The 25,426-nt window shown below is 34.7% G+C and overlaps 3 protein-coding genes across 6 annotated transcripts; 1 reads left to right on the top strand and 2 right to left on the bottom strand.

Annotated features, from left to right (window-relative positions):
* Positions 1 to 1,071: 1,071 nt before the first annotated feature.
* On the top strand, positions 1,072 to 12,398 carry LOC124303284 (glycogen debranching enzyme). Its single transcript, XM_046760326.1, has 25 exons — positions 1,072 to 1,198; positions 2,345 to 2,468; positions 2,643 to 2,832; positions 2,925 to 3,135; positions 3,371 to 3,505; positions 3,615 to 3,833; positions 3,956 to 4,194; positions 4,286 to 4,498; positions 4,590 to 4,784; positions 4,908 to 5,037; positions 5,119 to 5,242; positions 5,327 to 5,592; positions 5,795 to 5,956; positions 6,066 to 6,274; positions 6,393 to 6,596; positions 6,685 to 6,917; positions 7,029 to 7,118; positions 7,271 to 7,448; positions 7,665 to 8,021; positions 8,144 to 8,291; positions 8,422 to 8,785; positions 8,874 to 9,082; positions 9,189 to 9,374; positions 9,496 to 9,732; positions 9,848 to 12,398. The coding sequence occupies exons 1-25, from the start codon at positions 1,079 to 1,081 to the stop codon at positions 9,911 to 9,913; spliced, it is 4,809 nt and encodes a 1,602-aa protein (XP_046616282.1). The 5' UTR covers positions 1,072 to 1,078; the 3' UTR covers positions 9,914 to 12,398.
* Positions 12,122 to 20,814, bottom strand: LOC124303286 (LMBR1 domain-containing protein 2 homolog). 2 transcript variants are annotated; one of them, XM_046760330.1, is made up of 10 exons: positions 20,495 to 20,814; positions 20,037 to 20,377; positions 17,063 to 17,273; positions 16,774 to 16,950; positions 16,453 to 16,630; positions 16,109 to 16,290; positions 15,780 to 16,019; positions 15,486 to 15,687; positions 15,210 to 15,329; positions 12,122 to 14,235 (listed from the first exon to the last, which is right to left on the bottom strand). In XM_046760330.1, the coding sequence occupies exons 1-10, from the start codon at positions 20,666 to 20,668 to the stop codon at positions 14,000 to 14,002; spliced, it is 2,061 nt and encodes a 686-aa protein (XP_046616286.1). In that variant the 5' UTR covers positions 20,669 to 20,814; the 3' UTR covers positions 12,122 to 13,999. The 2 variants fall into 2 exon arrangements, with proteins under 2 accessions (XP_046616286.1, XP_046616287.1); XM_046760331.1 differs by having other exon boundaries at positions 15,285 to 15,329.
* A 1,867-nt stretch (positions 20,815 to 22,681) lies between these two features.
* On the bottom strand, positions 22,682 to 24,152 carry LOC124303426 (uncharacterized). 3 transcript variants are annotated; one of them, XM_046760608.1, is made up of 4 exons: positions 24,020 to 24,152; positions 23,253 to 23,535; positions 23,085 to 23,186; positions 22,682 to 22,897 (listed from the first exon to the last, which is right to left on the bottom strand). In XM_046760608.1, exons 2-4 carry the CDS (start codon positions 23,502 to 23,504, stop codon positions 22,757 to 22,759), a joined length of 495 nt encoding a protein of 164 aa, XP_046616564.1. In that variant the 5' UTR covers positions 23,505 to 23,535; positions 24,020 to 24,152; the 3' UTR covers positions 22,682 to 22,756. The 3 variants fall into 3 exon arrangements, with proteins under 3 accessions (XP_046616564.1, XP_046616565.1, XP_046616566.1); XM_046760609.1 differs by lacking the exon at positions 24,020 to 24,152 and adding an exon at positions 23,626 to 24,008; XM_046760610.1 differs by lacking the exon at positions 24,020 to 24,152 and adding an exon at positions 23,633 to 24,008.
* Positions 24,153 to 25,426: the final 1,274 nt, after the last annotated feature.

Raw genomic sequence — 25,426 nt, 5'->3', positions numbered from 1 at the left:
AACAAACAGCTGAAACTTAGAAGTACTATCGATATTGATATCAATATCTGTTATACTTATTTTTATTTCATGCAATTGTGTAATTAAATAAATTTGAAAAAAGTTATAAACCCTTGTACAATTTTTCTGAGTCTCGAATTTATTTTTTAATATATGCATTTAAGAATAAAATCCTTGCTACTGTATGACCTGCTGTCGCAAAGCTTCTTATCTATGCTGCCGTAATATAATTATTAACCAGGCACTGTGCTGCTTGATCTTCAGTGCAAAATTTCTAATAGTATACTTTCGTTATTTTATTATCATTTTATTTGCACTCCAGACTCAAGTTCATTAGTATATGTAAATACTGTAATTGAATTTTAATAGAATCGAAATTAATACCTTTGCATCGAGTGTTCAATTTGATTCGCAAAATCAAACTTTATATTTTTGACTTATTAAATACTGTATGAAAAGAATTTCTTCACTGGTCGTAGTCATAATGATAAGTTGTGTTTGAATACTTGTTTTTATACGACCTTTCATCACGCACTTAACTAGTGGACATCACATGTTCTATTGATCTTGCGAAAACAGACTTCTTGTCAATGTATTCTTTGAATGGTATTGTTGATAACTAAACCAGAGATACTGGTCAGTTCAGCGTGTTTGATAAACATGGGCACGGTATGTCTGTATGTCTAGAATGTGTTTTCAAAACGTGTAGACTTCTAATGATGTTTACCTGTACTCTCCCGGCCCACACATTATTGTCATTTTCAATTTGGTAATCTGTACACTTTGTTTGAGCTAAGATCATGGTTCTGCTATGAATGTGTTCAATGTTTCACATATTTCTTAGTTAACGTTAATCCGGTTTTGAACTAGAATAGATAATATTGAGTTTAACAAAATATAAGGGCATGTATGTCTTCTATTATTTCTGTTGTGATCATTTGGTAATGATTTCATGAACAGAATATTAGTGCATAATTGTGTGGATAAAAAGAAAAATCGTGAAAACCTCTAGAGAAGTGTCCACATTTTAGTGTAAAACTTCAATAATCTTCAGCTTCTTATATTGTGTAGTGTCGCAATGGATTCGTTGGCTGTATTAAGGCAAAAGTTTCAAAACTCTACGAAGATACTTTTGAAGGGAATAGCGTATTTGATTGAGCGAGTTTATAAATGCCACTGCTTTAGATTGCTCTGGATTGTAAGTTTTACAAGATACAAATACCCTAGTATATCATCGTTTAGTAGTAGTAACTAACTCAATACCAATATTAAGAAATTTTAAATCACCTTGGAAATAATAGTGCTAAATATCTGTGGGTAGGTCTTCATCCATTACTATTTATTCTTCGTAACACCTTCAACGCACCAGTAAAACAGACGGGAATCGTGTTAGCTTCGCAAATAGCTCCTTATTCCATATCAATTGAATTCGTTATCTCACCAAAGACTTTGGATAATTTTGTTATGCCTGTTTTGTTCATACATCACCATTGGTTTCTTCATCCTGCAATGCATTACACTAAGAGGAATCAAAGATATCTAAATGTTCATAACTTTTTATGAAGTTATAGAACCCTAAAAAAATTGGTTCATTTGTTTATTAACAAAGCAAAACCTGATCGATATAGCGCATGACACAAGAAAGATGGAAAACACAGTTAATATTACATCTAGTATCAACTATTTTTCATCTCTTAAAAGGAATATTCTTACAATCCCCATTCAGTTTAGTCTAAAGCTGTAACACAAGTAGAAGACTGTTTTTTGAAAAGTTCCTACCTTTATGAATGTTCGTGCAGCAGAACTAGTGTAATATTATACTTTGCTTTTCATGCTGCTACTGGATGCATTGTTTCGGTAGTTTATATTACGGATGCCTGTTCGTTTAATGCCTACTTGTTTCGTTAAATGCGTAAGTACACATCGTACTCTTATCTTACCGATGGCCAAGTTCTATCAGATCTTCGACACACGTAAAATAATCTATAACCCTAATTTAATTCGCTGGTTCAACTGTGTAATATTTTGATGAATGTATTCAGAAATTTATTGCATGATGGAAAACTTACTTATTGTTTTATATAATAATTTTTTTTCTTTCATTTTCATTCTACACTACACTATAAATAGTACCATTGCTTTATAACTACTCAAGCTTAAATTTATGACATCTAACAAAAATTTAATCCAGCTAATTTTTATTGTGTTGTATAATCGTTTAGTGAGTAGCAAAAAAATTCTTCAGTGTTATCTTGTTTTTTGCATATCCATCCTCCAAAAAAATACTTAAAAAAATAAATTCAATCGTTCACAGAGTCATTGACTTAAATACCAAATACTTTAGATGTTGAGCAGAAAAATGAGGCAAGGCAAAGACGAAACTACCACATTGTCTGACAGGCAACTGAGAGTTCTTGTCCTTAATAATGGGGAACATCAGGATGGCACGCTTTATCGATTGCGTAAAGGTGCAGTTAAATTAATTATACTCACATGAATAAAATTCATTAAAAATTTTCGCAATCACACCTTTAAGCAAATAGTTTTACATTAAAAAAGCTTCTAGAGAAAGCATGTCTGTCAACTTTTATATTTAGCACGTTTGGTGAACTAAAACTTGATTATCCTTGTTTCTGTACTAGGATGGCAAGTGCAATTCAAACTTGGTCCTTCCTTGCTTGGAAAAAATATCAACATTTTTACAAATCACCCACTAGAAGTCAACCAGAAGTTTGAAAGAACTTCGTACCATCAATTGCTTTTGGTAAATGATTCCGCAGATTTAACACTAGCATTGGCAGGTTCATTCCACTACTACATTACAGATGATAGGTAAGTCTGAACATAAATTACTTCACATGGTATGTTAAATCATGTATCATATACATGACAGAAAACTAATATAAATCTGTCTCAATTTTAAGGGACGAAAGCAATGGCACCCCAATTGCATCTGGATATCTTCTAGTGGATCCTGAACTATATGTAGGTGGTGGTAAAGAAATTCTTCCTTTGGATTGTATCCAATGTCAAACTGTCCTTTCTAAGGGATTGGGACCGCTACCAACTTGGGAAGAAAAGCTACTTGTTGCTAAGAATTCTGGATATAATATGATACATTTTTCACCAATTCAGGTAATATTGTAATGTGTGTTGATTTCACGCACTTGGTAATTATTTCAATGTGAAGTAGCTGAATAATTTTGGAATTGTAATTATCAATCTTCACTTTTTTCAATTTTTCGAGTTTGGTGATGAGTTCTAGCCATCAGTTCATAAGCAATACTTTTAAGTGGTACTATTCATGTTTTCAACACAGAAAAAAAAGTGTATATACCAGATTTGATTAACAAATATTTATCTACGTTAGGAACTTGGAGGATCAAGATCTTCGTACAGTTTGTGCAATCAATTGAAATTGAACCCGTCATTCCACAGCGATGACAAGGAAGCGACATTCGAAGATATTGAAGAGTTGATATCTAAAATAAGAAATGAATGGAATGTAAGATTCCCAGTCCACAGTTATATATATTTACATCACTTTTATTGACGTGTATTCCAATGCGGAATCTGTTCATTTGAAAACCACAAGTTTTTTTCTTCAAATTTAGGTACTCAGTGTTTGCGATATTGTTTTGAACCATACAGCTAATGAAAGTTCATTCTTAATTCAACAACCAGAATGTGCGTACAACTGTCTGAATAGTCCTCATTTACGTCCAGCATATATACTAGATGCAGTATTATTTGAATTGACTTTCCAAGTCGCAGCTGGAGAATGGGAATTCAAAGGTATTCCGTCTGTGGTGGAAAACGAAGAACATTTAAATGTGAGGCTACTTTCTCTTATATTTAAGATTGACTAAATATGCTAAATTCTCACGAACTGAGAAGCTTACAGTTTCAGGACCCTGACAATAACCTTTATTACTAACTGTAATTTTGTTTTCAGTCAATCAGACATGCTTTGCACACGCACTTTTTACCACTTGTGAAAATTTATGAGATGTTTATACTAGACGTCAACGAAATAGTAGCAGAATTTTTGAGCTTAGCACGAAATCAGGTGCCTCAAGAATTAATGGCAGAAGATAGCGAAGATAATATTTGTGTCATAACAGATCCGGAATTTCGTAGATTGAAGGCTACGATAGACATGCCCCTTGCGTTACGAGTTTATAATGTTTACAGGTATAGTAAAATATTTCGCTTTAACAATATCTATGAATTATTTACCATCACAATTAAGTATCATGATTCAATTAGACAAATTTGATTTTAGAGCCAATTGTTTTGATGAAGAAACACGACTGAAGCGATGTGCACAAGAGTTGAAATCAAAACTAGAAGAGCTCAATGCAGCTATAATTAACGAAGTACAAAACCATTTGAATGCTGCAGTTGAAAATACAATAGCTGGTATTCGATATTTTCGGGTACAAGCGGATGGACCTAAGCAGAAGGAAGTTAGCGAGAGAAATCCACTTGTTCCCAGGCATGTTTATTATCAAAGAGCCAACATTCTATTAAGAAATATATCCTCTATTCTAAATGAATACAGATTACTAATATTTGTGATTTCACAGATATTTCACGGATTATGGAGCTCCCTCATCTTTATCTGAACGAGAATCAATTATGTATTCTGATAAAGGATGTTACCTAATGGCGCACAATGGCTGGGTCATGAATAGCGACCCTCTAAAAAATTTTGCTGATTCAGACTCTACTGTCTATTTACGCAGAGAGCTAATCGCTTGGGGTGACAGTGTAAAACTCAGGTAAGTTTGCAGAACAGAAATGAATAGGTCATTGAAATTTCAATCTACTGAAAGACAGATAAATAATTCAGTTTGCTACATTGCTCATTGTGAAGTAAAAAATGAATGGTTTTTATACATCAGGTACGGGAACTCACCCGAAGATTCTCCATTCCTTTGGCAGCACATGACAAAGTATGTTGAACTCACTGCCAAAATTTTTGATGGCATCCGATTGGATAATTGTCATTCAACCCCGATTCCAGTTGCCGAGGTACTTTCAATCGTTATAACAATATTCCTTTCTCTGTGTCCCCAAGTTCGTTTCCAGTAAGATCACTGTTTTTGTTCATAGTATCTGCTGGATGCTGCGCGTAGAGTTAATCCTAACTTATACGTTATTGCCGAGCTTTTCACCAATTCCGATCAGAAGGATAACATTTTTGTAAATCGTCTTGGGGTAACTTCGCTAATCAGAGGTAGGTGGTACTGGTATTCTATCAAGCTTCCATCAGTAGTCAAATGCTGAAAACTAACTTTCTACTTCTCATTCTCTTAATTAGAGGCAATGTCAGCATGGGATAGCCACGAAGAAGGCAGATTGGTATATCGGTATGGTGGTGAGCCAGTTGGGGCATTCTTGCAACCTCGACATCGTCCTTTGGTGCCTAACATTGCTCACGCTTTGTTTATGGATTTAACTCATGATAATCCTAGTCCAGTGGAAAAACGCAGTGTATTTGATTTGCTACCAAGTACGGCTCTTGTGTCCATGGCATGTTGTGCTAGTGGCAGTAATCGTGGATACGATGAATTGGTACCACATCACGTAAGCGAACATTTTCATTATAAAAGATTGGTTCATGCTATGCTAGGCACAGATTGTTTTTGTTAACAATATTAATTTCACACAAATATCTACTGTAACTTGGTCAGTCGTTAGGAAACTTCACTAAGCACCAATTACGTTAGAAGTATTAACTATTAGACGAGCAATAGCAAATTCTTAGTAGTGTTTCTTCATATTTCAGATTCACGTTGTTGACGAAACCAGGCAATATACATCATGGACCGATAATGACGAACTAGCTGCAAAAAATGTACATCTTGTAGGCTCTAAAAGTGGTATAATCGCAGCTAAGAAAGCCTTGAATGACTTACACTACTGGCTGGGAAAGAAACATTTTTCTCAGGTACGATACCTGTGTTTATACTTAATTTATTTTTAATTCACTTGGTTCTCATCGTCGTTCATGCATGTTGAAAGGAGAAATTCTACTCTTAGGTTTATAATAATTTCAGGTGTTTGTTGATCAAATGGATCCTGACATAGTAGCAGTGACCAGGCATTCGCCTATTAGTCATGAAAGTGTAGTCCTAGTTGCATTCACATCATTCAAGCATCCTGATACAAATGCGAATGATTTAAGGCGGTATATCAAACCTCTTCGCGTTGAAGGTGTCATTGATGAGATATTGTTGGAGGCATCTTTATCTCACAATGGTGCCACGTAAGTATCTGAACAAAGAAATTCTTGTTTGAATGTCATGTAATCAGATTTTTACTCAGAGAAACTAATTTAGAGTTCTCAATACCGAACATTAATCACAATGTCGTGCTTATTTCAGAAATTGTAAATTACCATTCCAAAAACCAGAGAAGTATACACGGGATGAAGATGTTATAAATGGTTTGTCAGAATATGAATTGGATATTAAAGAACACATCCAAATTTGTGACTCTACTATCGTAGAAAAGGTTGACTCTGGTGATCCAAAAATTACGCAACTTAATTTTGTCAACTTTCAGCCTGGAAACATATTGGCAATTCGGTGCGTTAGTATTTCATAACCCAGAATACTTTTATCGAAATAATTATACAGAATTCTAATCCTTATGTTTTGTGTAACGACATTTTAGTGTTTCGCTACATGTCAATATTAAGCCTGCACTTGACAAGCTCCAGAATACTATTAAAACAATCACCTCAACTGAAAATTCTGACTTACGTATCGTTGTCTCTCGGATGAGTTTACCAGATCTCAACAGAGCTTTGTATCGCTGTGAACAAGAGGAACGTGATGAAAGTTCTGGCGCTCTTGGTGTTTATGATATACCTGGATATGGCCCGCTAGTTTATGCTGGATTGCAAGGTAATGAATTCAATAGTTGAAAGTAATTTAGAAGACTACATCTCAAAATTTTTCATCACTCTCCAATCAATAATCAAAAATTCACATGGTTAACCATTGGGACTATTTCAGGTTTCATTTCACTACTGGCTGAAGTTCGTCCAAATAACGATCTTGGACATCCGATGTGCATGAACCTTAGACAGGGTAATTGGATGATAGGTATGAACCTCAGAATTCGTCTTAAGTGCTATATTTGTGAAAAAGATCATTCACTTAGAAGTTTTATCTATTACGGACTCATATTACTGGCTCTTAGTACAAAGCTAAAGCCATTGCTTCTTACTATCTTCATAGAATATTTTCTCTTTTAGACTACATTTGGCAAAGGCTCAAAAGAGATGAAGGAACAGCAGCCCTTGGTGAATGGATTGAAAAGGCTGTGGAACCATTTCAAGTAATTCCTCGATACTTAGTTCCGAGTTACTTTGATGTTATTGTTACGAATGTCTACATGACTTTGTTGGACCAATGCTATGCGCTGATGTCTAGGTAAGGGTTCAAAAAATTGCAACACATTTCAAAGTAGGTGCACTATAACTCATGATTGACATATTACGAACTTTTATCTACCAATTGCGCAACAACATAATACTAACAGTTCAGAATTCATTCTTGATGGGTGTAATATTATAGACCCATTTAGATAACTGATAACATTTTGATGCGACCAATATTACATTTGTAATAAACAAGTTTTTGTTTCAGTTTTGTCCAAAACGGTTCATCGTTCACGAAGTTAATGTCCCTAATCTCCGTTCAAATGGGTGGTGTTATAAAATCAGCTCAGTTACCGGATTTATCGCCAAACTTGGCTGCTCCTAAACCAAAAGTTAAGGAGGTTGACAATTCGAAAATGCAATTGTGTTTGACATTAGCTGCAGGTCTGCCCCATTTCTCTGTTGGATACATGCGAAACTGGGGTAGAGATACATTTATTGCAATCAGAGGATTATTAATTCTGACTGGTAGATATGACGACGCTAGATATATTATTTTGGGATTTGGTGGGACACTGAGACATGGGCTCATTCCTAATTTACTCGACGGAGGAAAGAATTCAAGGTCTGTATATTTAACAATGGATAAGTGCATGAATCAAAGATTTTTTGTTCACATACAAATTTTTTGTGGTCTTGTACTGCATTTCTAAATGCATATGCAATAAAGATATATTATACTTGTAGATACAATTGTCGAGATGCTGTTTGGTGGTGGCTGTATACCATTCAAAAATATGTTGAGGAAGTTCCAGATGGCATAGAGATTCTCAAAGATGTCGTTTCGAGGCTCTACCCAACAGATGATTCTCCTGCTCTGCCGGCTGGCAAAGTGGTATGCTATTAAGTATAGATTTAATTTCTTGGAATCTATGATTAAATAATTCATCTGTCTTTACTTGAAATTTGAATAAATGTTATAATAACAAAATTATAGACTCTTATAATTAATTCTCGCTGTACAGGATCAACCATTGCACGATATAATTCATGAAGCCCTTACCGTACACTTCCAAGGCCTTTGCTTCCGTGAACGAAATGCTGGAAAAAAAATTGATGAACACATGACAGACCGAGGCTTCAATAATCAAATTGGCGTACATCCAGAAACTGGTTTTGTTTTCGGTGGAAATGATGCTAATTGTGGTACCTGGATGGACAAAATGGGCTCGTCAGAAAAGGCTGGGAATAAGGGTAAACCTGCTTCGCCGAGAGATGGATCTGCAATTGAATTAGTTGGATTGAGCAAAAGTATTCTTACCTTCTTGGCAGAATTGTATAGGCAGAACATGTTTCCTTATGGAAGTGTTCAGAGAAAAAACCGTGATGGTATGTTTGTTTGTAACACCATAAATACAGTATAACAAGATTCAGTAGAAATCAGAATGTACATGCTCATACCATCTTAATTTCTTAGGATCTATTGTAACGTGGAGTTATAAACAGTGGGCTGATAAAATCGGATCAAGTTTTGAAACTTATTATTATGTAAATGAAAAACCAACGGATGGTGAGCTGAAACCAGAACTAATACATCGACGTGGAATCTACAAAGATAGTCATGGTGCCACACAACCATGGGCCGATTATCAACTTCGGCCTAACTATCCTGTTGCTATGGTCGCCGTAAGTACTTCATTTTAGTTAATAATTAACCATCATACCTTTGTGCCATATATAGCCATATATATTTTTGGACGAATTATATATAAAATCAACTGTCCGTCTCAAGGCTCCGGAAATGTTTGACCCACACCATGCATGGACAGCGCTGAAACAAGCGGAAGAAATATTGCTGGGCCCGTTAGGCATGAAAACATTAGACCCTGCTGATTGGGCATATAATGGCTACTATGATAATTCTAATGATTCAAATGATATTAAACTAGCACATGGGTGGAACTATCATCAGGGGCCGGTAAGTTATTGTATTCACAAAAATAAAAGTTCAGATTATGATCGTATATGTAATTGCAACTGTAATGTTTTGATTGTTTTTGTACTTTTCATTTTTATATTGGCACTATTACGTCTTTCAGGAATGGGTTTGGCCAATAGGATACTTCCTTAGAGCGCGTCTCCATTTTGCATCATTGGTTGGTGGTGAAGACCAACTTCGTAGAATAATAGAATCTACCGAAGCTATTATATCCAAACATTTGGTTGAAGCATCTACCAATCATTGGAGAGGACTTCCAGAATTGACAAACAAAGACGGCGAATATTGCCGTGATAGCTGCCGCACACAGGCATGGAGTGCTTCGGCAATTATCGAGGTGAGTGCTTCAAATAGGTATAACGTCAGGACTAATAGTGAGTTGGTTTTCTTCCCATTTCCATCATGTGTTGATGTTTTTGATGATGATGTATGAAGACTTTATATGTCCGCAGGTTCTTTTTGATTTGGACAAAATAAAACAAGGATTGTCTTCTACTGGAAAGAATGCATCAAACTGATATAATTTTGCGTGTGTTCACCACCGCCACTTACACTTAGAATATTTGAAGCTAGTAAAAGATCGTATCGCAGAAGATAGACAAAACCAAGAGAGTATTTGTACTGATGAAGATACAGTAGCTGCACTTTGCACGGAGACACACGCATACGTTACTCCGCCAATAGACTTAGCGCAAGCACAATCACAGCACACTATCAATTTTGGGATTATTTCCGAAACTGAAGCGTATTCCAATAACAGGTCAATTAGTGATCCATCAGTTGGAAATGCAGACACAGAAATTAAAGCTAACACGTCTGTTGCTATGAATTGTCCACTATTCCATGATGATCAAAACTTAAAAAGAGATGTACCTAATTTAGAAAAACGAAGTTCTGAAATCATTACCGATGTTGCGCAATTTATGTATGGAGAAAAATTGTACTCTGGGGATTCAGAAAATTCATCAAGCCAATACATGTCAAGAAACATTCATAGTAGTCATGCTATTGACCAACTGATGGAGAATAAACCGTGTCACATAAATGTTAACGCACTTTCCATCAAACGTTCATTATGCTCGGATTTCCAAGTTCAAGTAAGTTGTACCGATGTTTCTAAACCCCGTCCAACTGATCACATTTATGAAGAGATTGGAATAGTTACAGAGTCGCCAAATATGTCAAAATACGATATTTTGAATTACTATGAAAAATATAGCCCCACAACAGCTAAAATGCTGATAGACACATTATTTCTACCCAATCATAAAATTTGCAAGATCTGTGCAGCTAAGCAAACTAGTGTTGTATACAGTGATCGCTTAATTAGATTCAATAAGCCACTTTACGCCAAAGAAGTGACTTTATATCAAATAGAAAATTCTCTCTACTTTAGGTATACTAATAACATGACATCTTACTCTAATTACGGGCATATACATGATGATTTAGACTCTGAAAACTTTCTACCTATTTATAATCAAAGGAAGTCAAATACTCCTGGAATTTTTTATTCAAACAAGCCTTCAACAGACATCTTTGATTTGAAATCGACTTTGGAGCCAACTATAAAATTATTAGATAATGTTTTTCAAGGGCTAGCTGACACGGAATTATATCACCGAAATACAACCCATTTTTTCAATCGGATATCTGCAAACGGCTTTGCACCCATGGTATTTAATAGCGATGGGAATCATTTTCTACAAACAATTAAAAGCATCGGATATGGAACAGATTTGAAGAATTGGATCAATTATCGCCAGGATGCAGTGAAATTGCGAAGTTCAAAATCACATGAATTACCCCTATCTGTTATCGAACCTCATCCAGACAGATCTAGCTTGTTATTACTTGAGCCTTTGCTGTTCATGCCAGATATATCAAATCCTAAACGAAAAAAGGTCAAGAATCGTATCACACATTCTGAACGTCTGAAGATAGTAAGAATGATGATCGCCTATACGTTAGCGTTCTTCCTTTTGGCAATTATTACGTTTTATATAATATATTTCAGTTGAATTATTTAATTTATTGTGTAAGAAGCTTCAAATAATTTACGTATTGACCACAGATGGTCAAGTGATTTATGTGCACAAATATTTTCGGATCATTACCAAACAGAAGTGACAATAACTCCTTCAAAATTACAAGCATACGTATATTTTTCCTGCTTGCTGTTTTTATATATATATTTCATACAAACATGAAGATAAATCAGTTAAGATTTTCATGTTGCACAGTAATATTTCATTCGGAAATTAATCAGAAATTTTGATTTGTTGTGAGGTATAATATGCATTACATACAATTTTGGAACCTATGTAAACTATGATCAACAGGCCAAAATTTAAACCGCACAATCGAAATTAATCACTTACATATATCAAGTATTGATATTCTCACACTAATTCAAATGGAAGCAGTCAGCTTTCATTGAAAATGTCCTTTGATCCTATAGGATATAACAAAATTTTAGAAAAATGTAGAAAGAAAAGAAGAAAAAAATAATAGCTTTAATTGTGAGTATAAAAGTGGTATAGATGATACTATTTCTTGTATTTTATATCCTTTTGTTATTTTTACGACCGCAATAAATCGTCAAGACTGTGTTTACATGTAGTGGTTTTGGGAATTGAGGGATTAACTAATAATCATAAAAAGCTTTACACTTTTGTTCCAAAGGAATGAAAAGAAACATGTTTTTAATAAAATGCACACCAACGTTTTAATTTTTAGGTATGCTTATTATTTGTATTACTATCATTATAATTATTATTACTATTTATCTGTGGTACATAGTGGAAATATATACTATATACAACCTCATACATTTTATCCTTAAACACTGAATCCCAGTTGAAATGATCATGCGTTCTACGCTAGAATACAGAAAAAAAGGCGCGACTAGTAGAAATAGCAAATATTGTACATATAGCCCTCCAAAAAGCGGATACTCTATATTACTAAGTTTAGCGATTTCTTCAGTTATTTTTCGGTGAATTCATGACCGAAAAAATTTGTTATCGTCATGATAGAATATTTAACACATAATAAAGCTTTATATTAACTATTTTCTGAATAATAGACTATAACAGTATTTCATTTTTAAATTAATTTGAACTTCGGCGATTTAAATTAACTTTTACTAAAAACTTAGAAACTGGCAAATGAATTAAGTCTAGTTACCAGAGAAACATGATTTGCCATACTTAGTTATGAATTAAAGTACTAAAAAAACGCGGAACTAACGTGTATCTTAGGTAGGTATGTTATTGGGCAGCAGAAAACAAAGGATCCATGACTTGTATCTAACAATATGTACGCACATTACATGGCGATAACCTTTGGACTAAGTTACATGTTGAAACAATGATCGAGCAAGTTCAATATTGAAATGTCCCAAATACGAAATTCCGGGTTTTAGCTCTATAACTGTGTAATCACTGTTCTAGGGCTTTAAGAATTGACGAAGGTATTCTTAATATTGACTACATATTCCTATACATCTAAAATACTAGGAGAGAAAATTTCAAGTAAAATGATTTAATAATTTGCTCAATAATTTTGCTCTAATGGATAAGTTTGTTACGCGCTGTATATTGAAGTTGCAAGGTATGCGCCCCAAAAATCTTGAGCAGTTCGAGCTTGTAATACAGAATTATTAAAGCATGCTTATACATACCTAGGTATAAAGTCATAATATAGTATAAAGTTTGTTCATATATATTGACTATGTATAAAATTACTACTTCCAAATTCCAGATTTTTGGAAAGGATTATATACTAAGTTTAACTGCTTGTTCGCAATTTAATAGGTATGTATGTACAACCAAGAAAAATCCATGTATATACTTTTGTAGAAACACAAACGTTTTAATTTATTTCGGGTTGCTAAATTTTTCAATAAGAAAGTTTTTTCGTAACTAAATTAATCTTTCGTTAATTCAAAATTATTTAATGTTCGTATACCTTGATCTACCTATCCAAGTCATATTTCCATCTATTCACAGAATCTGAAGGTAGTTGAAGAAAGATTGTACCTTCATTATAGATCCTTTTCTTGTTTAGAATAACACTATAATTAAATTAACATAGGAATGCAATGGATGAAGTGGAATAAATTCTACAACTTTAATGAAGATAAAAAAAATAATTTCAAATAATGAAACTAGGAATACTTGAAACGAAAAATCAAGACTACAAAGGTTGGTGATAATGTAATATACACATATATATCTATATTTCTTTTCTTCTTCAATTGTTGTAACGGTTAAAGAAAATTTAGTGAAACATGGAAAAATAAAATAGATGTATTCAATAATTATGTTGAAGATAGTAACGCTTAGTATATAGAACATTCCTATTCCGTGATTCGCAAGTACAAGTGGTATAATATATAGAAAAACGTGAGTCTCATTATGTACATGTAACTTTATGCACATTTACGATTCCAATATTATTCACTGGCATAAGTTAGCAAACAATTTTTTATTTTCTGAAGTCTTACCAGTCAAAATAATTTTCCTAATTTGTCAAGGTGAGGCCAAATCCGAAACGGTGAATTCAAGAAACTGAATATGAAACGCACACGTCTAACACCCTTAAATGTCATCAAATAAACCTCTAGGTGGAGGTCCAACACGACTGCTATTCGTAGTATAAGTGGTTAAATTATCAGAACTCAAATCGTGATAAATCTCCGCCTGATATCCATGATCATAATGGTTACTTGGTGTGTAGCGATCACTTTCACCAACATAGTAGTCTGTAGATTCGACATCGCGCAAAAGCCCAGTTCTTGCAGACTCTGTAGACTCATCTCGTCGCAAAGGTCTCACTGTTAGGATAATTTTTTATATTGAATTTGAGAAAAAAATCATGCTACGTGTCGTAATAAGCAACATGTTCAAATGCTAGGTGTAATTTTGAATTGCATCATAAGTGATTATAAACTAGTAACAAAATAGAGAAATTAAATTTTCGTTCAAATTTCACATCAATTACCAATCTTTTTTGTCTCGTAAAGTTCAGATCTATGCAAGCAACCAATATCACACATAATATCAAAATCTACAATACCAAAGTTGAAGTACAAAAATCAAGTGTTTCTGTCATGCATTAACTTAGAATACATTCATTATCTATAGAAATAAAGGAGCAGTGAAATAATTATAATAGTAAAATGTAGTTTAATGTTTAAATCCAACATTTATTGAGCTACATGTACAATACCATTCCTTTCAAGGTCAAGTATCAACTTTAATTAGACTGCTACATGATCAAATATATACAAATAAATCGATATAAAATATCGAAAGTATAAATCGATAGAGATAAATAAATAATTTCAATACTTTCATATAAATCTGCACTGGGAATACTTTTATGTTCTACATTTGACAAGTAAATTATTTGAAATTAATTGGAAGTATTCATACGTCAAATATAAATAGCAAAAAATGTTCAAATATGATCAATTATGATTATTTGAAGATATTGGAAAATGAAATGCATCTATTAGGTATTCAAAAATTGAGCAAAGTGATTTTAAGTACTAACCAGCAGAAGTTAATCACTTAACTCGAAAATAAGTTTCACCTTTCACTGTAAGTGTCAGGAAACTCATGCATACCAAAATGAAAATTAAGAATAATATTTTTGTTTTTTACAACAAGCATTATTTAAAAGCGGAATTCTTGCATGCAGTAAAAGATAAGATAATGCATACATCTAAAATTCATATGATACTAAGCAGAATACGTTTTAGAGGCGGGAAAACTAAATCTCGAGTCTAGACAATTTCGTACATACCAGTATCAGTACTTTGTCTAGCTGTTCTATAACGAGATGCAGTTCCTAAATTATTGAACCTTTCTTGAAACTCACGTCTGCGACTCATGGAGTCCTCGGTACGCTGGCGCTTACGTCGCTCTGAAAAAATATTAATCAACAAGTAATGTTGAGTCATTTTCAGTTATTCAGCCATTTGACTAAACATCGTGTCATTTTCAGAGCAGTATTTGGGACACTTACTCTAAATTGCCATTGTAAGCTGGAATAAATGATTATCATTTCGTCTCTACGTACCACGTTTGATCAGCTCACGACCTTCTTCAACGAGATCAGTCGTTAACTCATCATCGCCAAGGAATTGTTGAAACCCAAGCATCGAGAGTAATCTACTTCCAAGACTAAAGTATGTTGCCAAACAGAAGGCTAATATTGCCATTGGAAAGTACACATTGAAACCATCTGAGATAATTGATATAACATCCATGTGACCCATTACCTATCAATAAATATGAAAATATAGTATTCAGTAAAAGAACTGAATCAGTAGAGAAAATATACAGATTTCAATTTGCAAGGTAGAAGATATACCTGCGTGTAGTGTGTTTCCAAAATATGCGTTTTAATGATATGTGAGTCCATGTGAATTAGACCCAAGAAATTGAGACACATTGGAGGCGTAAGCCGACAGAGCATCATCCCACTGAATATTAAACTGTACTCATTTGTTTGATGATGTGGAGCCAGATAGTACAGATTTAATACACGAATCTTTAATACAGTCGAATAAGCACAATAGCAGAGGTAAGCTATAATTAATGTCGACAGAATCTGTAATTAACAATAGTAATTATATAATATCAAGAAATTGGTTTTTAAAAGTAGTAAATAATACGATCGAATTGATATTATTTAATTACCTCAATTGTGAAGTAATCATATTTAACTTTTGCCAAATTCACAAATTGCGCAAATAAAGATAGAACTGGAGATTTGTTAAAAAATGTTACTTCTGACCAGACAACAGCGACAGAGAGAGCTCCAGCAGCAAAGGCGGCTAGCTTCTGAGCATAACTTTTGATTACGCATTTCCAATACCATTCTGTAGAAAAAGCATAATATTTTGATAGATAAAACAGTTCTATTTATTCATAACACAACTATTTTCACAGAGATTATTAAATATTAAAATTCTCACTTGAATTATGCGTAGAATCATGACCATAAAGCACATATCAACTTTTAAATGGGTAATTGTACATACCAATAGTAGGGTTGTAAAGCAGTCGCAGCGGTAATGGGCGGACAATGGGAAATGTCGGCTTGAATCTTCTGTCATGGCTAGCTTGATTCTTTGCAATATCTTCCAGATGAAATATCTTTTCTATTAAAATTCCCCATTGTGTTTCCGTTCGTTGCAGAGTTTGCAGAGATTTTATAGTCTAGAAATACACCGATTTATGAGTAATGATTAGCAGAGATGAAAAACAATTGATTTGAATAACTTAATTGGAAAAAATAATACATGGTTTAACGAAGTAAAGAAAAAGTTGTAAGGCTTAATAAGGAATTATGTATAACATACATGTTTATGGAGACGGATGAGAGCTTTTTCTGAAGGTGAATCCGTAGGAGTGTCATCTGGTAATTGCCTCCTATTCATTCTATCTTTTAATTCAGCAGGCACTTTTTGAAATATAGTTTCCAAATTACGATGGAATGGATGACCAACTCCAATAGCTACTGACGCTGCTTGTAAGGCCTAGAAAAGTGAGCGAAATATTACAAATTTGTTAAGCAGGAAACGAACTACCATAAGTATTTGTGCAGAACAATAACATTCCTAACTTTTAATCATTATTATAGATTGATACCTCAAGAACATCATCCACTGTTTCTTCAGCTTCACATTTATCCAGGCTTAGCTTAGCTGCTTTAAAGTAGCTATAATGTAAAGTGTATCCAGGTTTGCTAGCATTCCATAATCCACGAGGTACTTCGACAAGAGCGTAACCCAATAATAGTACAAGGAGAAATAGTCCCCAAGTGTTTGAGGCAGATGATGCTATAGCTTTCAATTTTTGACTGTAACGCAATGTGTAATTTTTGTTCATTTCTATTTACTTCTTTTGTATGGTTTGAAAATAAATCGAAATCCTAATTTTTTTACATAACAGCGCACGACTTATATCTACCAATACCCAGAAAGTAACGGACAGTTTGCAATTGATGGGTTGTAACATCTTTATTTGAATTAATTTATAGGTTGTAAAGAAATGCACAAATTATTTACATGCATATTAGGGACAAATCAACTTGGAGATGTTTATTGATTGTAATAATGATAAACTGATTATCCCTCATAATAATAATTACAATATGAAGTATAATACAATCAATCAATCATTGAATAGTATATCTAGAAAAATATAAATTTCATCCAGAAAATACAGGAATAAGCTTAAAAGGAGCTTTATAGTCACTTGTATCCTCCTCGAAGTCATCGAATCTTCTTTCGTTGTAGTTGTCAGAAGTTCTCCAGCTAGCCACTCTTCCATCTCCTGACCAATTTGAGTCACTACCCCAGGATGCATCTCTTCGATTTCTTCCAGATTTATCATTTACATGATCACCAATAGCATCTGTTTCCTGTATTCTGTACATACTCTTGTCCGATTCGATATCCGAAGGATTCTTGAAAATATTTGAATTTTGTAAACTTCTCTTAGCTAATACAATGGCAGGATCTAGAAGATCGTGTATAAATAATTCTTCATCATCGATCTCTTTTTCCAATGTCGATTCAGTTGTAGTGGTGCTCGGAGTACTTGCTTTACTTGTGGCTGAAGTTTCTTGTTTTGTGGTCAAGTTTGAGAAATCTTTTGCATTATTCGACGACATCTGCGTACTGGATGAGTGTTTAACTGTGGGGGAATCAGTGATGGTAGAATTCTGCTTATTATTAACACTTTCTATATGTTTCAAAGATTTAAAGTCACTCGAACTGATTCCGTCGGAAGAATTATGCGGTGCACTATTGTACGAACTTTCTTCTGCGACTAAAGATTCCGACCCATCTGTGGAATTGTTGGTATTTTTTCCACTACTTTCCAGATCCGTGGTAGATTCTTCCTTTTCTTCGTCCTGTATGTCATCTGGTATAGGTTTGGAGGTTAAGGATAAATCCTGAGGAACTGTAGAAGTAAGAGTCTCGTTTTCGACATTAGATAAAGCTGATGTGGTACTGAGACTATGGTTGTCATCAATGGTCTCAAACTCCTCATTCTGCAGAACATCTATATTTGATATGCTGCTCGATTCAAATTCACCATTTTCCTCAGATTCGTTTGATTCGTCAGATTCGTTAGATTCGTTAGATTCGTTAGATTGGTCGGATTCGTTAGATTCGTTAGATTCGTCGAATTCATCGGACTCGTTGGCTTCATCAGACTCATCAGATTCAATAGATTCATCAGATTCACCAGATTGATCAGACTTAATAGATTTATTAGTCACATCAGATTTATTAGACTTATCTTGCTCAACTAATGGAATCACCAGTATTTCCAAATCCATTGAACCCTCTTCTATTTCGCCTAAAATAACACTTTCAGTTGCTTCTGGTGATGCAAAGGAGGAAGGAGGTGATGTAAGCGAACTACGATCAATTTCAGAATTATTAGAAGATTTCTTCGAAGCAATATCGGTTGTTGGAACAATCTTCATTGAAGAAGTAAAATCTTTTTCAGAAATGAGCATGACATCAACTGCATCTTCATTACTTATACTATAAACGGACAGCGGCGTATTTGTCGTTTGATAACTCCCATTCAATGATTTCTCAGTTTTTACTTCATCATCACTCGGAGTTGTTGGTTCAGTAGTCGAATGGATTGTGACTGATTCTGCCTTTGGCGAAATTTTTGACTTCTTGCTATTAACGATCAAGCTTTCTGATATCGCCGACACATTTTTAAATTGTTGAATGGATTCTGAATTCGTTTTCGGCGTGGTAGAAAGCTTCTGATAGTTACCATCGTCTACAGAATCTATTGGAATTACAGATAGTATGTCGTCTGTTGATACATCATTGCTTGAATCCAATGGTTTTTGTTCAGAACACGAAAATGTCAAGAAAATCAGAAGTATTAAGATTTTCATATTACACAGAAAAATATAACTTGTAGGATGAAATTTTTGAGATTAGTATGCTCGCACGCGAATTCTACTTCGTAGTGGCAGATTATTGTCGACGAACGCATGTCATATAGGCCCCATGACATCAGCACGAATAGTGTTAATGGGTATACAGATTGTGCTAATCGTTACTTAGCATTCAAAATATTATGGAAACGATTTAGTAGCAATAACCGTACATGGCCAACCATTCTTGAGAGTCATTTCTCTTGACTCGCAGATTTGTATGATGAGCCAAAAAAAATCTGAATTTATTTAAGCGAGTAGTTAGAAATATGTTCACAAGTTGTTGCTCGTGTGTTTTAAGCGACGGGTTTCGTATACACATTTCAAGGATTTATATTTTAGACTTAACAGGTACACCCATGTATCTTCAGAAATTTTTCCATCGAATCTTCTTCTTAAATCAACACAAATCTCTGTGCTGACTGATGGCTTACAAACACTTATATTTGCAGAGTTAGTCATGCATCATCAACAAGACGATTCAGTTTGTATGTATCATTTGCAATAAACATGAGTTCACAATGTTATTGAATATAAAAATAGTTTATTTCCTTACGTTCAACGTCATATTTGCATAAAGAATTATATGTAATATTGTAACTTTACTGTTAGAGTGACTCCATGAAACCAAGGTAATGAACTCACCCGTCAAGATCCAAGCCAGGTTTCAACGCAATGTATATTAACAATATACCACAGATGAACAGATAGCTGCCATAATAAATAGCGTTGTCGATCAATGCAGACTTTAACTTTCCGCTCACAGTGAAATCTCCTGCCTTGATGTAGGATTGCATCAACGGAAGAATCAGCCATGTCAAACATTGAGAAGTCCAGTACACAACCCTCCACAAGTTTGGATAAACATTGTCGGGCACACTAGACCATGGCTCTCGGCACGTCAGAGGTGCAATCGTCACATTTTCACTGACGGTGGTTGCAGTCAAGTTTAGATTATTTTGCTCACGACATTGTCTGTAAACTGTCTGGTGGACAAGTAAACACATGAAATCAGGCCAATTTGCGAAAGAAAATTTACCAGTTGTTAAGTAAATTTTGAAAAATTCGTAGTAAATTATCGCAAGTAGCAAGAATCGACTTACCGACGAAACGTCCAGCGGCAGTACAAATATAATTAAAAGAGAAAAGTACCAAGCAATGAGAACAGCTATGGTGACAATGATGTGATGTCTGTACACATTTCCATATCTATAGAGTAACGTTGCTGCTAAGCAGAAGGCAAATATCACCTCGGACAAAAGCAGCCTAATGCTCATTTTTGTGCCAGTTTGATTTACAACGCGCACAAAAATCAGTTGGGTACAACGTATACAGGTACTTGGAACTTTGTATCACACGTAATTTGATTCTACTTTTCCTGGGTTTTTAGTATCTGACTGTTTGCCATTTCTTTAATTTTAAGCTCAGCCTCTTTTTGCATATTCTCCAGCTTTTCAAGCGTTATTGACTTCAGTGGCATCAATTTCGGCTTGCAAAGAATGTAATCGGATATTTCTTGATCGTAGATTACACCCTGCTGAGGTATTACCACGTTAATTTGGTCGACGTCATTATTTTGTCGGGATTCTGACATTTTTTATGGAAACTTGACAAGTCTGTAAAATAATAACAAACAGATTATTTCCGAACATCTAGCAAAATCCATTATTGCACAAGTGAGGAATAAACGGAATGAATTGAGCTTGTGAACAACGTTTAAGGCTAGCTGCACAATCTCAGGTAAAGAGAAAATCCTGCAAAAGAGACAGCTAAATTTCTGAAGCTGATACAAATACTGAAAGAAAAGACAGAGGATAGATTGGCAGAGTCGTGAGGTAAATGAAATGTGAACAAGCTGTCTGATAAGGTACAATGCAACTTTATAAAACCTTGAGCAAGATTTTCAAATGTTATAGAGAATATTATGATACTCTGGTAATGAAGGTGGGAAAATTAAAAAGTGATTAGAATGTCCAAAGAGTAGGTGGATCTTGTACAGTTCTAAATAATTTGATTATTCAGTGCTGAAATCTGTTGTTCGATAATGGTGAACTCTATTAAGACTTGTCTAGGCCTTATCCAGATTACAGAATAATTGTATGAGTATTTGACATTGAGGAATGTAACAGCAGCTTATTTTTAGACTAAGAAATGGCATACGAAAGAAATAAAAATGTCGGTGATAAATCGAACTATCACATCTCGTGTTATCAAATCGACCCTTCAAAAGTCTTGCGAGAAAATTGCAAATACTGAGATTACCTCTTGCCAGTTATTCTTTGGTTAATGATAGGTTAGGAGTGTGGAAAGTTATACATAAGTAGAGAAATTGAAGTCTAGAAAGTCGATTACTAAATCTAATGAATCTGAAAAGAAATTCCAAGTTCACGAGTTGAACGAAATGTAATTGCAACGTGTGAACGAATGAAAATACGGCTAGATAACAGAAGAAACTGTAAACGGCAGGGAATTCCTTGCATGCACAATATGTTGATAAAAATCGACATGCTGGGAAAATATATAGTGGAAAGGACATGAATTTTCAAAAGCGTGTACACTAAGTTGCATGTACGACTCATTGTATATACGCTCGTGCTACTTTCATTTCAATAAAATGATAGCAAGAACGCTTAAAGAGCAGCGTGTGTCAAACGTCAAAAACTTGTATTAGGTATATTTCTGTGTGTTAAAACACGGTTGTTACTTATTTCAGGTTATATCATAACCTACGATGTAGATTGTCCTGTTCTGCTAGCACACTTGTACGAGTGACAAATTAAACATTACCATTGTCTTTCCAATTGTTACATGAACTTCACCAAAATTTTTGCTCCACCGACGACGTGTGTTTCACTGCTTCGTGACGTAAATCAAATCCTGTATTGACGTTCGCACGCGCACGCGTTCCGTACGGATTATTCGATTGGTCTCTAACATTTAGCGCGAAATTTATCATCGGATCAATGATGTATGACACTGTATACTAGTGGTGTGTGGATATTTTCTGTATTCTAACTTCAATTATTTTACCGACACTTAGCTACATGGAACTAAGAGATATTGAATGCTTTTTATACTTAAAAAACGACTTGAACCTAATGATAAGCTTTGCAAGTCTTTATACTCAAGATGTATTAAACTTATTTAACAAGGGTATCAAGTGGCTGCACTTTAATCAATAGGACTAGCAATCTGTAGTGAAGATTGTTCCACAGAACATTCACAGTTTTTTAAATCTATTCTACACATAGCTAATTACTGAATGAATGATTTAAATAAAACAACAGAGATACGATCTTTACATCACATTTATCTTGTGTATAATAATAACAACTAAGGTACTAGAAATCGTGTAGTTTTGTTTTTTATATCGGGGAATCTTTAAATCCACGACTAGCATAGTCACTGGGTTTCGTACGATCTGAGACTTGAGGGTACCCTGGGTCTCCAGGGAGTACAGGTTTTCTTGAATGAATTACTCTCCAGCCACCTTTACGCATCCAGGTCTACGACAAAACAAAAACAATAGATATCTTGTTAGTTTGGTGAGGTGGCTAAAGGTAAATACTTAGAAGAAAAATACAACATTTGAGATAGAATATCTAGACATTAAAAAATCACTTAATTTTTTAAGGTTTCTAAATTTTTACAAGACTTACTTATAAAACATATTCCAAAAAAAAATGTACTTACATTTTGATTATATTTGAAATAATAATATGTGGCATATGTAAGGCCAACCCCTATGAAAAATTTTCCAGTCATAAAACGTACTGTCAGTGCCCATTTGGAACCCTGAAAATGGTGAGAGAATATCAATTAATACGACATGTTCTAGTTTGAAGTAGACTCAATTTTTACCAATGGTTTGACAAGCATATCCTCGAATTTGTCGAGAGGCGCTCTGTAAAATCTTCTTATAGGGTTCAAGTTTTGTCTGAACGCTTGACCGTCATCTATGACCGGCTCATCATGATGCAAGATTTGATCTTTCAGATACTGATTTCTCCATGCTCTTTCCTCATCTGTCATACCAATCAAACGTTCATTTTCACGTGCCATACGCCTAGCAATACCGAATGGCTTCACACCACCAGTATCTGACGACGCCATGTTGACGGGTTGCAAAGAATCGACCCTGTATCTGTAACAGAGAAATAATCTCAGCGATGAGTCTCGGACGTTGAGTCGAAAAATCCTTAAAAAAAAATTGTTATCCAAGAAGTGACAACACCAGGTACATATTCTGCTGTTGACGTCCTGCTTCAACAGTTAGTACAGCTGCTGAACTTAAACTCTCGTTCGGTTCTCTTCTACTTGACGATTTGCTTTTAGAAGTACCGAAAATTTGGGATACTTTTGCACTGAAAGCAACGCGGTGTTGCTCGTCGAGTGAGAATGAACGAGATCAATGACATTTCGTTTTGTTAGCAATGGATACGACAAAATCTGATCTCAGTGTGAACCTTCGACCATTAGCTCAGCCATTTATGTAATTATTGAGAATTGTGATGTGACTGCAGATGGTAAATGGGATGTAGAAGAAGAGCAAAATGTGCAGCCTAAAATGTTTTCACAATGTACGGTAAATATAAGAAGAGAAGAACTATTGTACGTTCCAAGCCAACCTTATTCACTGTCGCAGGGACAAAAATAGGTTATACGCGTATGTCGTTACGTCATGACCAGCTGGATGTTCCAGGTTCTCTAGCTCGACGTTGCCATACGGCTGCGGAACAGAACCGAGTAAATTTTAAAAGCAATATCTGAATATGTCGAGCCGACTGAAGATAGAAGTAGATTTGCTGAATATGAGTATACCTCACAAAATAATTGACTTAAAGATGAGATTGCAATTTGAGCAAGAACAAACGATTAAATCCAAAAAAAGGAGACTTCGATTCTCTAGAAACAAACATCGCGCCGTTAACTGAAGATATGCGCGTCTACTTCAAGTTGACAATGGCAACTTTATCATGATAATTAATTCAGTTTAGAACTATACTGTGTAGACTAAACAAGAGAAGCTCGATTTTCCGAAAATCGTATGGATTCTGTTGAAAAGTTGGTTGATTTATGTGCTTTCATATTACTATTCTGCGATTATCTTCTCTATTGTTCATTATCACTTCATGGTCAAATAGCGCGACCGTTACAGTAGCTAACAGTAGCAGGTACAGAGATGCGCGTCGGTAGCATTATTTTATGCGTCAATCCCACATCTATGAAACACAAAGTTTACGATTTATCTCTTACTTTTCATTCGTTATTACGTATCTTCCGTTCAGCTGAAAGTTGTGAGAGGATTCAAACTTAGCCCCGACTGCGTGGGCGACGGTAATTCTGCCATGTAATTCCGTAATAAAAATGATGTTTTTATTCTGTGTAGCGTGGATTGCGATTCTGCGCGTTTACCGAGCGCAGCTCGTCGACAATCCAGAATTCAGATCGCATCATTTCGTCTGTGTAACGCAAATTTAATACCAGCTTGCAGACCAAGTTACATTCGGTGATTAATAGCAGAATCGCAGATGCGTAGCTGCAGGAAACAATACGTTATTGCAGTGAGAATAGGCCGTAATTATCGGGGACCTGTTTCGTATCTCGAGTTTTCATTGTTTCGTGCAACTCGAGTTGTATAAGCAATCTCGATCATCTCGATTCTCGTCTTTCTATACAGGGTTTCGTTTTTTATTGTTTGTTCACTCGTTTCTGTACATATTCCAGGTAGCATTTCATGTAGCATCCGATCATATTACTGATGCAATCCAGATAATATGATTGACACTATATAAATATTATAATAACGTGATCGACACATTTTTTTTCTTAGTTAGGCATACAATTAACATGGTGTCGGTAACTGAAAATTGCTACGCGATACATCTACCGACTCGGTTATCAAGCTTGCAATGTTAATTAATTCGATAACGGTAAGAAATTTCTGTACTGAGGCTTCCCTTGCCTCGTTGCGCCAAGCTAAAAAATGAGAGATATATTTTCAAAACGCTACGATCCAAGTAATTATTTGTGAT

This window comes from Neodiprion virginianus, chromosome 4, assembly GCF_021901495.1.
Source record: "Neodiprion virginianus isolate iyNeoVirg1 chromosome 4, iyNeoVirg1.1, whole genome shotgun sequence".
Classification (NCBI taxonomy): domain Eukaryota; kingdom Metazoa; phylum Arthropoda; class Insecta; order Hymenoptera; family Diprionidae; genus Neodiprion; species Neodiprion virginianus.
This window is presented reverse-complemented; position numbering and strand designations above follow the sequence as displayed.